The 16284-nt window shown below is 45.0% G+C and overlaps 1 protein-coding gene across 1 annotated transcript; it reads right to left on the minus strand.

Moving 5' to 3' along the window:
* Nucleotides 1–2982: 2982 nt before the first annotated feature.
* On the minus strand, nucleotides 2983–13062 carry LOC309550604 (tigger transposable element-derived protein 1-like; the record flags this gene model as incomplete). The annotated part of the gene is made up of 3 exons (XM_082250947.1): nucleotides 2983–3617; nucleotides 8917–9024; nucleotides 12882–13062. The coding sequence occupies 3 exons, from the start codon at nucleotides 13060–13062 to the stop codon at nucleotides 2983–2985; spliced, it is 924 nt and encodes a 307-aa protein (XP_082107073.1).
* Between the last annotated feature and the right edge of the window lie 3222 nt (nucleotides 13063–16284).

Here is a 16284-nt window from a genome sequence, read left to right on the forward strand (position 1 = left end):
CTTGAGGCTGTCCTTGTAAGTTTCATAAGATATGAGCCTTGATGGTAATGTTTGATCGTACTATACCACCAAATTCGTAGAGTATTGAGCAATAAGTACAGAGTTTTTGCTGCATCTTTTTTATTATTTTTTCAGGAATGTTGTATTTTTATACACTGTTTTGAAGATGTTTCTTATTGTAAATTGCCACATGAATAGATGTACCATATATGGTCCTTTAACCCGTGATCCACTTGAGATGAATGGGCATTATTCATATGATGTATATCAATATTGGAACACTGTTTGTTGGACCCCCCTTTTTTGTGTGTGAGTATGTCATATACAGCCCATTGTACAGAGTAGTCAGGAGTATGAATTGTACAACAAAGTGTATGCAGTGTAATATGCAGGACTCAGGAGAGCATAATGCACAGAGTGAAGGGGCCAGGAGTGCATAATACAGAAAATGCAGCGTACAGGGGTTGGTAACGCAGAGAATGTATTACTCGGGAGTGCATTACACAGAGAGTTCAGGGGTTTAGGAGTGGGTAACACAGAGGGCAGAGATCAGAAGTAGATAATGCAGAGACTGCTGGGGTCAGGGGTGCTTAACACACAGGTTACTTGCCAGAGTACAACCAAAAAAAAAAACGTCATTATCCCAGCACAAATATCCCCCCCCCCCCAAGTACATATCCCCCAAAGTACAGATCTACCTCAATATCCCTAAATCCCTTCTCCCAGCCCACCCCCTCTATTTACGGGTCCTTCACACCACAAACCCTTTAGTACAGACTTCTCCAGCACAGACCCCTTCGTACAAACTGCCCCCCTTCCTTGAAGCACAGAACTTCTAGTACAGGCCAAAAAAAGAATACAGACCTCTTAGTACAGACATAAAGACCAATCCCCCTTTTAGCACAGACCCCTCAGTACTGACACCAACCCCCCCACCCCCCCACAGTACAATAGCACAGACCTCTCAGTACAGACACCCCTTCCCAAGCACATGGCAGTGAGTTGATTTCTAAAGCTGCTATTGGACTGAATAATGCTATGGATCTGCTGACTGCCATCCACTGTCAATCACAGCCTGACGGGGAACTAGTTTCTCACAGGTCACCCGCTATCAGTTCAGTGTGACTTTCTTCATTGGCTGCTAGGATGTCGGCGGGCAGCCTTCATCCTAGCATCCAAAGCTGCAAATGAAAGACACAAACATAATAATATAGTATAGAACATACAACACTCCCCCTTCTGTTCTATATCAACCTTGAACTGATGTTAATACAAACCAGTTTGCTTATCTGTGAATTGGCAGTAATCTTTTTAGAATCTGTCACATCCATAGCGACAGATTCTAAAAGTGGTGGTATTAAAAATATCCTGAATATGGTATATGAGTAAGTACCTGTACTGAAACTGGCACAAGGCTTTCATGATTTAGACGCCGACCAAATTAAAGGGGCCATAACACCGAAAAGGTGAAGTTACTGCTTTATTAAATTCCCCCAACAGTCTTTTCTTCTGAATTACATCAAACACAACTCAAAATGTCCACTCTTCTGGGAGATCCCACCTCTAATCGTGCACCTGCAGCTTCTAGCCAAGTACAGGCGGTCCCCGGGTTACGAACACAATAGGGACTGTAGGTTTGTTCTTAAGTCGAATTTGTTTGTAAGTCGGAACATGTACTTTTTTAAGTGTAACTCCAGCCCAAAAAATTAATGAGGATACAGACAGCAGTACAAACCTCATTGTGGCTCTAACCCCACACCATACAGTACTGTACTAGCCAAAACTAATAAATAAATACAACTTAGACAGATGTTTGTTTTAACATATTTACTTTTTGATGCAGATACATGTACTGTAAATGCTTAAACATTTTCAAAACAAACACTGTACTGTACTGTACAGTACAGTACAACTTTAAACAATGGTGATGGTGGTTAATGGGCTTGTTGGAGAGGATGGGACTGCTATTATAGAATCAGAATCTGATTGAGCTGCTGGAGGCAGTTTCTTGAAGTAGGCATCAAGGGATGTTTGCACAGCACTTCTCTTCATCTCATCATAAATAACCCTGTAGCATCTCAGGCCTTCAGTAACTGTACGGTAAACTTTGGTAAACCTCTCTGTATCAGGATCTTGCTCCTCTAACTTTGCCATTCCTGCTTCAATGAGTTGAAAAGCTTCAGCTAACTGTTTTGTTGAAATTTTTTTCAATTTTGGAGTTTCTAGGTCCTGGGTTTCTTCCCTAAATGCTATCATTTGCTGCTCTTGTTCAATAAGGTCTTCATTAGATAGTTTGTTGCCATGGGAGTCGAGTAACTCGATGATATCATTTTCACTGATGTCCAACTGCAGTTGATTACCAATAGCAACCACAGCTTGCCTGGTTCTGGTGATCTCTTCATCTGTAAACCCCAGAAATTCTTGTGGGAATTGGGGGCACAATTTGTTCCAAACTCCTCTTAAATTTGTTTCTTTCACTTCATCCCAAGCATCAGCAATATTTTTGATGGCATCATAAATGTTATAGTTCTTCCAGAACCCTCTTAAGGTCATCTCATTATTTTGGGTAGCCCTGACAGCTTGTGAGAATGTCCTTCGTAAATAATAGGCCTTAAAGGAGGCTATGACTCCCTGATCCATTGGCTGAAGAAGTGATGTGGTGTTGGGGGGGTAGAAATACCACCTTTACATTGGGGTGCATATCAGCTAAAGTGTTTGGATGTCCAGGGGCATTGTCAAGGAGAAGAAGAATTTTAAAGGGAATGTTTTTGCTAATGCAATAACGTTCAACGGCAGGGACAAAGTGGTTCAAAAACCACTCTTCAAAGAGTGCAACTGTCACCCAAGCCTTTGAATTTGCCCTCCAAATAACAGGAAGCGATGCCTTAGTGACATTACGTAGTGCCCTCGGATTTAAGAAGTGATGCACTAGCAAAGGCTTGAGCTTTAAATCCCCAGATGCATTGCCCCCAAGTAATATAGTCAGCCTGTCCTTTGATGTCCTGGTGCACTTTTTTCCTCTTTTGAAATGTAGGTCCTCTCTGGCATTTTTTTCCAAAACAAGCCTGTTGCGTCTACATTAAAAATTTGTTCTGGCAAATAACCTCCATCATCAATAATTTCTTCCAATATCTTGGGAAAATCAGTTGCAGCACTTACATCGGCACTCGCTGCTTCACCTTGAACTTTAATGTTATGCAAATTAGCTCTTTCTTTAAAGCGATTGAACCAACCCCTACTTGCAACAAATTCTTCATTGAAATCCTCTTCACTTGCTGGATGGGCAGCTTTTAAATCTTTGAATAGGCTTCGAGCCTTTTCTTGGACTAAAGAAAGGCTGATAGGCATATTACGCTGATTTTGGTCTTCTATCCAAACTGTCAGCAGCCTTTCCATCTCAACAATTAAACCACTGCGTTGCTTGGTAATAATTGTAGCATGCATTGGGGTATGGCCTTTCACATGGTCCATTATTCTAGCTTTATCTTTTAAAATTGTTGCAATTGTTGACCGATTGTAGCCAAGTGCTCTGCCAATGGATGATGGAGTTTCACCTTTCTCTGATCTCTTTATTATTTCTACTTTATTTTCCATGGTGATGGTTCTTCTTTTCTTTGCTGTATTACCAGCACTTGCATTAGATTAGTTTTTTGGCATCATTGCAGGTTAGAGACAATAAATGTGAAGTGGTGTGCGTGCGCTCTAGAAGTGAACAAGAAGAACAAAAAAAAGTGTAGCCGCCAGCCAACTATCAATGTATTCTAATGGGTACTATACTGTGTTAAAACACTCACTGTCTAGGCTTGTCAGTTTGATATGCGTCTTCAGCATGCAGCAGCAGTGGTCCCTGACCCTCAGAGCCGTCCAGCAGCGTGGGATCCAGTACAAGGGCTAAAAGAGACCCAGAAGGATAGTTGCATTCAACACAGTCCTGCTACAGTATCCTAGAAGTACAAGTACAATACAGTGGTATACAGTTCTGCTCCCAATACTGTACCTGTTCAGAGTACTGTAATCTCACGAGTTTCCAGACAGTTCCAATAAATGTGAAGTGGTGTGCGTGTGCTCTAGAAGTGAACAAGAAGAACAAAAAAAAAAAAAGTGTAGCCGCCAGCCAACTACCAATGTAATACTGTAAAAAATGGATTTTTGTAAAATCTTACCGTAAAATCCTTTTCTCTTAGCTCATTGACAGACGTAGTCCTCGGTGATACAGCACCTTCGGGTTATGTTGCCTCCACAGGAGCAGGACTAGACAGGAAATTAAAATGCTCTGGCCACACCCTAGGGGCAGTCCCAGAGGGTATATCCTCTCTCTCTCTGCCTCAGCAAATCAGTTATGTCAAAAAGCAGTCTTTAGAGATTTTAACCCAACCCAACTCAAAAACAGAGGGGCGGGGACTACGTCTGTCAATGAGCTAAGAGAAAAGGATTTTACGGTAAGATTTTACAAAAATCCATTTTTCTCTATCGCTCATTGACAGACGTAGTCCTCGGTGATACAGCACCTTCGGGACGTCCCAGAGCAGTATCACAAATGAGGGGTGGGAAAATGGAAATCAAATCCCAATCTAGAAGGCCCAACCGGTGCCAACTAGAAGTTTACAATGCTCATCCTTAATGATGAGACTCAACAAAAAAGAAATTTTTCAAACAGAAAAAAACCCTCGAGGTAGACCACCGGTCTCCTCAAATTGCGGCCTGCAAAACCTTGCGGCCAAATGAGGCATCCGCCGATGCCGTCACATCAATTTTATAGAATTTTGTAAAGGTATGTACCGACGACCAGGTGGCCGCCTTACATACCTGGACCACTGACGCCTGATGGCGAAAGGCCCAGGAAGTACTGAGCGCTCGAGTGGAGTGCGCCCTAACAGGGAACGGAGGACTCTGACCCTTAATAGAATAAGCCTGTACCACCGTCTGTCTAATCCATTTGGCAATGGTCGCGGCAGATGCAGGCAAACCCTTTCTGGGGCCATCCGTGATCACAAAAAGTGAATCCGTCTTACGGAATGATTCCGTAGCTTTCAGGTATGCCCTGATTGCCCGAACCACATCCAAGGAATGCAACGCATGTTCCCGATGATGCTTGGGCTGAGGACACAAGGAAGGTAGTACAATATCTTCATTCAGATGAAAATCTGAAACCACCTTAGGAAGAAAGGATGGCTTAGGATGAAGTACTACCTTATCCCTATGAATCACTAGGTATGGGGACTGGCATGATAATGCAGCCAGTTCTGACACCCTGCGAGCAGAAGTGATAGGCACCAAGAAGGCCACCTTCTGGGATAAAGTAAGCAAGGGAATCTCCCTGATGTTTTCAAAGGGAGGTTTCTGTAGAACCGACAAAACTAAATTAAGATCCCAGGGCGGTAAGGGCGCGCGGACTGGTGGAGCCAGGTGCCGCACCCCCTGGATGAAATTCCGCACCAAGGACTTGGTAGCTAAAGGTTTCTGAAAGAAGATTGCTAATGCTGAAACTTGACCCTTGATGGTGCTCAAGGCTAGCTTCTGCTCAACCCCTTGTTGCAAAAAAGCCAATATTCGAGTCACCGAATAGGTACGTGGAGGAAATCCTAAAGATTCGCACCACGCAATATAAGTCTTCCATGTGTGATAATAGACCTTGCTGGAAGTCGCTTTCCTTGCTTTAATAAGGGTAGGAATGACTGAAGCTGACAAACCTCTGTCCTTCAGTACTTGGGTCTCAATGGCCAGGCCATTAAAACCAGCGACTGTAAAGCACGATGGTAAATTGGTCTTTGAGACCACAGACACTCCCTGAGACGAAGTTCCCACGGAACGTCTGCGACTAGCCTGTCCAAGTCGGCCAGGCCGGCTTGACGAGGCCAGCCTAGAATTTCTAGGACCACTGGTGCTGACTGGATCTGAACCAGGCGTCCCTAGAGCTATCTGGCCCCGACCATCCGAGAAAGTCTTGTCGTTTTCTGTTCCCACACATTTATCAGATACCTGATTGCTATCAGGAAGGGTGATCTTTTCTAGTTGAACCTCAGGGACCGAAGTCACCCGGCTAGAGGCTTCTTGGCCTGTCTGGTCAACCAGATCCGATTCCTGTGGGGAATAGAGACTAATCTTAGGAAAAGGTAAAGGAAAAGATCTATTCAGGGAACGGTGACTACCGCTCCCTGTAGTACTTAAATGTTGGAAGGGAAGAATCGCACCGGTAGTAGTAGTTGATGCTCGATCTAATGTCCTGAATACCGGTGAAAACGTCCCCCCACCCTTAAACCGGGTGGGGGCGCACCTTCAGGCTGTGTACTCCTTTGCTTCGGGTTTGGCTGAGTTGGTCCTCTGTTTGTCCGACCAGCCTTTCTTGAACCCTCCTGGAGGAGTCTTGCCTTTCCCGCTTGTTCCAGCCGGGCGTGCGAACCCTTTATGGGCGGTAAAGAAAGGTCCTCGCTTGTTGCGAGGTCCCTTAGCTTTAGCAGCCTGTGGCAAAAAAGTGCTCTTGCCCCCAGTGGCATCCTTAATGATTTCATCTAGGGTGGCCCCAAATAGACGATTCCCCTGAAAGGGGAGATTCGTCAAGGTCTTTTTGGAACCTAGGTCAGCTGACCAGCATTTTAACCACAGCACACGTCTGAGGATTACCGCTGACATAGATGCATGCCCTAATAGGGGAGTAGTGTCCAAGGCTGCGTCACAGATAAACTGTAGTCCTTGTATAATCTGTTCCATCAAATCATATGTTTCCTGGGGAATATCTTTTCCCCTAAGGTCTTGGCGTACCAATCTCGCCCATTCCGTAAGTGTCTGGGAAACTAGACCAATAACAATTACTGGTCTAAATGCTGACCCTATCAGAGAGAAGATAGTGCGGGACTCTGCTTCCATCTTTCGATCCACCGGATCCTTAAAGGACGAAGTGTCCTCCACTGGGATAACCGTGGCTTTATTCAGCCTGGAAATAGGTGGATCCACCACTGGTGGTACCGTCCATTTCTTAATGATGGATTCCTCAAACGGATAGCGTCTAGCAATACGCTTGGAAATAGTAAAGGTACGTTTAGAATGCTCCCATTCTCCTTTAATCTTATTACCAAAACACTTGGGTACAGGAAAAACCTTCACCGTTTTGATGGGCTTGTTAGTACCAAAAGGAATCTCTGTATCAGTTGCTTCTGCCGGTAAAACCTCAAGTTTTAAGGTTTCCTGCACTGCCACAACTAGTGCGTCCACCAATGCTTCTTCCTGAATTATAGCGGGAGAAGAAACGTCCTCCTCACTGTCTGAGGGAGCTTTACCTGAGGTAACAGCCCTTGCAGAGGGACCTGCAACTGCAGTGACCATCTCTGAATCTGAGTCAGAGGTGTCAGATAATATAGGGGTAGGCGGGGGTCGCTTCCTTGACCCTCGTCCCTGACAGGCCGCCTCCACCCGAGCCACCATAGACTCCAAAATTGCTGTAAATGCCTCTACACTCTGTGCACCGGCGGGTCCCGTGGCCCCCTCGAGGGAAACAGGTGGGGGAATTTGTGTGGCAGGGTCCATGATTATTCCAGTAACTTCCCGGATAATATAATTCAAAAATAAAAAACTTTTTTTTTTTTTTTCCAGACCCCCAGCGCCACAAAAGCCCCTTAGTGTTACCTGCTAGGGATCCCTATCGATCGAGAGAGAGAGAGAGAGATAGACCCCCAGGCTCACCACTTGATGCTCAGAGTTTAACTGCAACAGGTTACAGCGCTGTCTTGACAAACAGGAAGTCTTTTGGCTGGCTGCCCAGGAAGAAAGGAGGCGGCTCCGCCCCTCTGCACGCCTTCCGGCGCCTCCCCTAGCTCCACGAGGTGTTTGGATCACCTCAAACATGGCCGCCCCCATGCTGGAGACACGAGGCTACGCCAAAATGGCGGCTCGTGCAATCCAGCAAAAAAAATGGCGGCGGCCTGTACCGAATAGCGGTGTGCTGCAGGGCACACAACACTATCTCTGCCTGGGGATTTTTGGCGTGGTTGGCGGTACCGGCCCTGGCGGACCGCATGGCCGTTCGGAAGGCCTGCTATAGCTGGAGATTTGACTAGGAAGGCAGTCTACATGTCTGTGGCTTCTGACTGGTAGGTACCTTATTCTTATCACAGTAAGATTCCCAGACTGCCACTGATTACAATCTTTTAAACATGTATACAATTAGATTGTTAGCTCCCAAACCAAGCCTCCTGGCTTTTTGCACATAAAATCACACTCAAAGTAGGGGGATCTGTGCCATGTTATAGGATAGAGGGGGACTCTATCTTACCATACAGAGAGGGGCCCGCGTTCACCACAAGACCCGTCAGGGGGAAAAGGGGGAACATACTACTCACCATACCGGAACCAGGCGGGCACCAACTCCTGACAGTACCCCTCTCCACCGGGGCGGGAGGGCTGTCGACCAATACGGACGCCGTGACTCATGGTCTTTGGCGTTTCAGCGAGACGTTTAACTCGCGGGGTCAGTCCCTTAATGGGACTTTGTCGCGGCCGACCCAGCGCGGAGCTATGGCCTGCACGCGCTCGTAGGCTGAACTGGGGTGACCACCGGATCTCAACATCCAGCCCGTCGCCCAGTTCAGCTTTCTTGCTTGAAGATCTCACAGGAACACTGGAGAAAAAAGCTGTCTAAAAAATCTTTTTAAGAAAAAAATCTTGCCAGGACCGAAGATCCCAGCAAGGTATCTAGGTCCTTACTCCTAACTAGACAGAAAATAACTGATTTGCTGAGGCAGAGAGAGAGAGGATATACCCTCTGGGACTGCCCCTAGGGTGTGGCCAGAGCATTTTAATTTCCTGTCTAGTCCTGCTCCTGTGGAGGCAACATAACCCGAAGGTGCTGTATCACCGAGGACTACGTCTGTCAATGAGCGATAGAGAAATGGGTAGAGTACTATAGTGCGTTAAAACACTCACTGTCTAGGCTTGTCGGTTTGATATGCGTCTTCAGCATGCAGCAGCAGTGGTCCCTGACCCTCAGAGCAGTCCAGCAGCCGTCCAGCAGCATGGGATCCAGGACAAGGGCTAAAAGAGACCCAGAAGGATAGTTACATTCAACATAGCTAGAAGTACAAGTACTATACAGTGGTCCTGCTCCCAATACAGAGTAATGTAATCTCACCAGTTTCCAGACAGTTCCACCAGCTTCTGCCTGTGCAGTTGGATGCTTCTGGGCAGTGTGGGCAATCAGTGCATGCAGCGTGCGTTGTGGCCGGCACTAAGATGGATGCTATCCAGCACAGGAGCGAGAAGAAGCCGGAAGAAGCTGGCAGTGACGTCACGCGGGCGCCGCCGCCGTTTGTAAGTAGGAGTCATTTGTCACGCCCCCATTCGTAAGTAGGAGTCGTTCGTCCCGCGGCCCCCGTTCGTAAGTAGGAGTCGTTCGCAACTCGGATGTTCGTAAGTCGGGGACTGCCTGTATAGTCCTTAATCATCTACTGTCCCGTCCATCCTCCAGGACAAGTCTCTGCTAAAAGTTCATCCCTGATTTTTATGTATACTTGCAGAGTGACATCACAAGCACTGTGATATAATCAGTCACATAATAAGCAGGTTCATAGCTGTTAATCGGATTTCTGTTTTTCTGGTGAGATCAGATTCTGATTGGTTGTTCTGTGTTGCAGCAGATAATAGTAAGGGTTACACCAGTGATACTTTCTTATACTACTGACCAGTATCATGACATAGGTATTGTATGTGCCTGTATTCATTGCAACAAATACTGGATGCTAGACATGACATAATGGTAAATATATATATGTTATTTATATATGTATTGTTTAGAAAAAAAAAAAAAAACATGTAATTGACAGTTCCCTTCATTTAATCTAATATGAGTGTCTGAAAACATAAAGTGGCAAATAGTGATAGGTTGCAAACTACTTGGCTGTGCATTATAAATCTGCAGACGTAAACAGTAGTCACTTTATGATTGGACTGCTTGATTTGATGACGCACATGAGACAGGCGCTGGTATGTTATTATGCAGGCTAGACAAATTGATACAACACTGGTCAATTTAATGTAGAGAATGCTGCAAGCATATCATGTATCTGTTCAATGCACTTACATGGAACAACTCATATAAGACTTTTAAACAAATATAGGCAGTTCATACCAACAGAATTGTTATGAGATTATTGTATAGATGTACATAGGTTTTTATTTATGTCAATATACTCAGATATCAATGATGATAGCCTTATCTCAGGAAACAAAAGCAAAGATTTGCAGAGAAGTCTTACTCAATTAATAGGCTTAGCGCTAGAAATCAGTCTGGGAGAACACTTTTACTTGGTTCACACAGGGGATTCCTGACAGGCAAGGAGGGAGAGGGGGGAGAGAAGACAGCACATTACATGTTAAGACCTACCCCAAAATAAGCCCTACTGTGTCTTTTGGTGCCAAAATTCATATAAGACCCGGTCTTATTTTCAGGGAAACACGGTAGGGCTGTTTACTACTCTATTGATTAGGGATGTTTACTATTTCTAATTCTACTTGTTTATTTTTTGTACAGGATGCCAGGAATGGGTTCTGGAACACAGGTTGGTTTCCCTGTTATTTGATTTGTGGCGCCTCTAAGGGGGCAGTTTTTTTTTTAACAGAAAGGTTTTATTAATGAAAAAGGTATACATAGAATCAGTTTACAAACAATGAGGCATATTGCATCATACAAAAACACATAATGTACAAATACTTCCATATGCATTCCACTGGATGCTAGAAGGGATAATGTAGAGAACTCAAGAGCTGTATAGTCAGAGTGTATTTAAGTATCAATGGTGAACCCCAGGCCATCAATTAGAGCCACATAACCCTTTACATCCTAACTACAACCATGACCCCTAGGTCCCCGAATCTTACGTTGAGGAGAGCAGGTTAGAGGTGCAGTGATTTAGCCACCACCCACCCATTCCAGATTTCCCCAAATTTCTGAGGACATTTGCGTCCCATGTTAGTTAGTTTATATAAAGGAAGGACTGAGTCCACCAACTGGCGCCACTGTGCGACTATAGGGGGAGCAATCAGTTTCCAATTTTGCAGAATAACTTTCATAGCATAGAAACATAAATAAAATATCAGTAGCCTTGTATGCGTAGCCTGAGTCACGTAGCCTGAGTCACGGATACCCAAGAGGAGCACTTTCGGGCCCAATGGCACACAAAGATCCGCAACCTCATTAATGTCCCTCCCAAGTGCCTTCCAAAAATCCTGGATGATCGGACATTCCCAAATAGCATGGAAATACGTCCCCATTGCCTGTGTAGTATGCTCTATGTAGGAATTTGATTTGGATAAATCTGTCCCTAGACGAAATCACCATAGGTATACATTTTTGTAATCCCATGTCCCACTCCTCCTCTGAGAGGTCAGGAATGTTTTCCCTCCAGGAGCGGAATAGGAGAGGGTTTCTGTCCGTCTCTCCGCTCACAATACGGAGGTAGATGGAGGATAACATTTTGTCTGCATTACGAGTGATAAAGAACATCTCCACTCTATGAGGAGCCATAGTGACCGGTTCGGGGAATTGAGCCTGTACTGTGTGTTTTAGTTGTAAATATCTAAATAACATCCAAGAGGGGAGCTGAAACTTTGCCTTTAGGTCAGGGAAGGGAGCAAAGTACCGGACGGCATGATCTGCTGTAATTTTACAATGCCATACCTGGCCCACACACTAGGGTCAGGGATAGATCTGAGATGCGGTAGCTTAGGGCTGCCCCATAGTGGAGTATGTGGCGAAACAGTGCCATTTGCTCCCATGATCACCCCCACTTGTTCCCACACCCTTACCACTGTCCGCATGGAGGTTGTTGCCTGTGGGGTATCCCTCGTCCCCCTATAGACCATATTAGTTAGAGCATAATAGAATCCCATTATTGTGGCCTCCAGATTAACCGCAAGGTTAGACCTAGGTTGAGCAAACCACCAACGGACTGTAACCAGCACCACTGCCCAGTAATATTTTTTAAAACAAGGTAGTGCAAGTCCACTCGCTGATGGAGGAAGCTCTAGTTTATGCTTAGCTACCCTAGGGACTGCCCAGGCCCAGATAAAAGAGGAAATTACCCCATCCAACTTGTGGAAGAATGCGGCCAGGATGGGGATTGGGTTGTTCCTAGAGATATATAGAAATTTTGGAAGAAATTTATTTTTTTTATTAAATTTACTCGTCCTACTGGCATCAAAGGAAGTGTCTTTCATATCTGGAATTTAGTGATTAGCTGCTGCAGAACTGGATACAAATTGTTCGCTAGGTAGTATAAAATGTCATTGCGAATCGTGACACCAAGGTATCTAAAGTGGGAAACCCACTGTAGGGGGACCCCCTGGGAAGGGGGCAGGGCGAGTTAGTAGGAGGGGACACACTCAACTTACTCCAGTTAATTCTTACCCCAGAAAACTCACCATATCTGTCAATAACCGTCAATGCTGCACTAAGAGAGCGTGTGGCGTCACTCAAATACAGGAGGGTATCATCTGCATATAGTGATATTTGTTCCATTAGGGGTCCCACCACAAGCCCATCCCCACCACAGCATCCGCAGAGCGAAGTAAGATCACCATGGGCTCCATAGCTAAGGCAAACAACCTGGGAGACAAGGGGCAGCCCTGTCTCGTTCCCCTGCCAAGCCAGAAAAATGGAGACAGTATATCATTGGTGCACACCCGGGCTACAGGGGTCTTATATAGTAGCTGAATCCAGGCAATGAACTTAGGGCCAAAGCCAAACCAAGCAAGCACCTGCCACAAATACTCCCACTCCACCGAGTCAAAGGCCTTTTCCGCGTCTGGGGAGGCCACCACTCCCGGCGCTTCTTTTGCTCAAAAGTGGGCTATGTTGGTATGGAGGCGACTGATATTTACATCCATACCCTTACCCAGCATGAAGCCGGTTTGGTCACCATGCATCAGAGAAAGGATAACAGAGGTCAGACACTCGGCCAATACTTTAGTCAGGATTTTAGCATCTACATTAAGTAGTGAGATTGGTTTATAGGAGGAGCACAATTCGGGGTCCTTCGCAGGCTTGGGCAAAACAACTATAACCGCTTCCACCATGGAGGGCGGCAGAGAGTGCGGATCTAGGGCCTTACAAATCTTTGCAAAGTAATAGGGGCTAACAATTTACAAATTAGTTGTATAAAACTCCTTGGGGAGTCTGTCAGGTCCCGGGGTCTTACCAGCCTTCATAGATTTGATTGCCTCCCTAACTTCTTTTAGTGAGACAGGTGCATCCAGCAATTGGGCCTTTTTTAGCAGTAAGGGTCGGGAAATTAACCTCATCCAAATATGAAGACAGCTCCTCAGACGAGTAGGTCATTCTGGATGTATATAGATTAGCATAATATTCCTCAAATCGTTTATTGATCTGTAGAGGCTCAGAGATCAGATCCCCGTTTGCTTATCTAATGTTGGCTATACAAGAACTGCTCAGCCTTTCTGTTGCTAGCCAGGCAAGAAGCCTGCCCGGATGCTCTCCCTGTTCAAATATGCGGTGAGATTGAGAGAGAAGGAACCGTCTACAAGAGTTGGCGCGGAGCAATGTTAACTCAGGGTAGGCCATCAACATATGAGCATAGATGCTCCTATCTAATGAGGTTGAGTATCTCGCCTCCAGCGATCAAGCACGTGCTTCGGCTTCAGACTGCAGGATGCGAGATTCCTTCCTAATTTTAGTGAAATTAAATTGGTACCTTCCTCTAGCGTAAGCCTTAAAGGCATCCCACACTACGGCCGGAGTTGAGGTGTGATCATTATGTACCCAGTACTCCTTTAGCTCAGATGACATCAACGGCTCCAAATTTTCATCTAAAATCCAATACCGCGAGAGCCTCCACATGCCCTGACCCCCCCGCCGAGTCAGTACTAAGGCCCACCAGTACTGGAGCATGGTCCAAAATGCCACGCGGAAGAATGGCTGTCTCCACCACCCGAGGCAGAAAGGAGCCGCTGACGAAAATCAGATCAATGTGTGAGAAAATGGCATGGGTGGCTGAATGACAGGTGTACTGACGTACAGTGGGGTTTTTCTACCGCCATACATCATGTAGGTCAAACGTCTCCGCCCAACGCTCCTCTACATCAGGGTGCATTTTATCCAGATCAGGATTAGGGGGCATATTAAAGTCCCCCGCCAGTATCACATTAGTGGTGGGGTACTGAGCCACAATTCCCTGGATTTTTTGCAGAACTGTTAATGTCACAGGCGGTGGTACATACAGGCCAACAATAACCATGTCAAAATGGGCACAGAGGGCATGAATAATATTTGCCGTCTAGCGGAGATCCAGCAACTCAAAAGAGAGGGTACTATGAATCAGTATGCTGACCCCACAAGAATGTGAGGTGAAGGTGGAGTGATAATAAGACCCCACCCATGTTTTTTTTTTTTAGGGCGAGCACTCAATTTTAAGGAGGCCATATCAAGGAAAGTATGTATGAGGACCATCCCTCTGCAGCTGGATGCCCCCCAGGCCCAAGATGAGAAGTGCAGCCCCCAGTCCATCATCCAGTATACACATGAAAGTAAAGTGGATCCATTACGGGACCACATTTAGAGCACAATGCACATACATACCTTGTCACAAAAGTTAAAAAATAAAAAAAACATTATCAACAAAAAGATAAAGTAACTTGAACATCCCATCCCACACCCCTCCCCCCCACCCCGTGCCCCCCAAGAACTCAGGTGCGCATGAAATCCCAAACAGAACATGACCATAGGTCAGTGAGGAGCTGTATACCAACAGGTGCCCAGAGGACACAGCATATGAATCCCACACAGAAGAACATTTACCCCCCCACAGGAGAATGTTCATCCAGACTGAGTCTGGGGGCACAGTTTGTAGTAGCAGCACCAGTTGCAAAAACTATTAGGGTTATGAACAGGGCCACAGACATTAGCAACATATTTTCCCTCAGAAAAAGAGGGGGGTTTGGTGCAAACCAAAAACCGCGCAAGTGGTTCAACCGTGTATATATGTATAAATGTAAATATATTATCAATAAATACAAATTATATGTGAATATAAATATTAATAATTAATAAATATTAATTATTTACAGGAATTGCTTCCTTGTAGTGAGCGGCAACAAAAAAGCAAGGTGCTGAACAATTGTTTAAAAGAATGGGTAGTGTCGCGCTCAAACATAAAGTGCTTGTGCAGATATTTAAACCTTAATTCAAAAATTAAAAATACATGATAGGTGACAATCTAAAAAATCAATCAATCTGTGCTCAATATTGTAAAGTGCAAACAGTCCATATGCAGCATCAAACAGTCCACATCTCTTTGGTGTCACACAAATTAGCAGAGACTTGATGTTAGTGCAGATTAACCTTCACCTCCACACTTCACCCAGTGATCTAGTAAGGTACTCCTTACCGGAAATATATGACCCCTTAATTATAGGGGGTCACATAGGCAATATCTCCACTCAGTACACACGATCCTCAGCTCCTCTGTTACACAGTGGGTAATCCAGCATCAAGCCCTTATAGTGTAGCTCGGATCAGGTGGAAAACATGGGTGGGACAAAAAGGAGACTCTCATGGTGCAGTACATCTAAACATATCGCTTTATTTAAAAAGTATTGCACTTACTCGAATCACCATAAAACAATCGCCTTTCTCATAAAAACATCCAGCGAGGGTAGTGCTCACAACCCTCGCTGGATGTTTTTATGAGAAAGGCGATTGTTTTATGGTGATTCGAGTAAGTGCAATACTTTTTAAATAAAGCGATATGTTTAGATGTACTGCACCATGAGAGTCTCCTTTTTGTCCCACCCATGTTTTCCACCTGATCCGAGCTACACTATAAGGGCTTGATGCTGGATTACCCACTGTGTAACAGAGGAGCTGAGGATCGTGTGTACTGAGTGGAGATATTGCCTATGTGACCCCCTATAATTAAGGGGTCATATATTTCCGGTAAGGAGTACCTTACTAGATCACTGGGTGAAGTGTGGAGGTGAAGGTTAATCTGCACTAACATCAAGTCTCTGCTAATTTGTGTGACACCAAAGAGATGTGGACTGTTTGATGCTGCATATGGACTGTTTGCACTTTACAATATTGAGCACAGATTGATTGATTTTTTAGATTGTCACCTATCATGTATTTTTAATTTTTGAATTAAGGTTTAAATATCTGCACAAGCACTTTATGTTTGAGCGCGACACTACCCATTCTTTTAAACAACATATTTTCCCTAACCCTCCAAGAAATGCAGGACAACCAAACATGGGCAACAAGAAGGCTGTAGCCAGGGTAGAGCC

This window comes from Pelophylax lessonae (assembly GCF_965119305.1).
Source record: "Pelophylax lessonae genome assembly, chromosome: 3".
Lineage (NCBI taxonomy): Eukaryota > Metazoa > Chordata > Amphibia > Anura > Ranidae > Pelophylax > Pelophylax lessonae.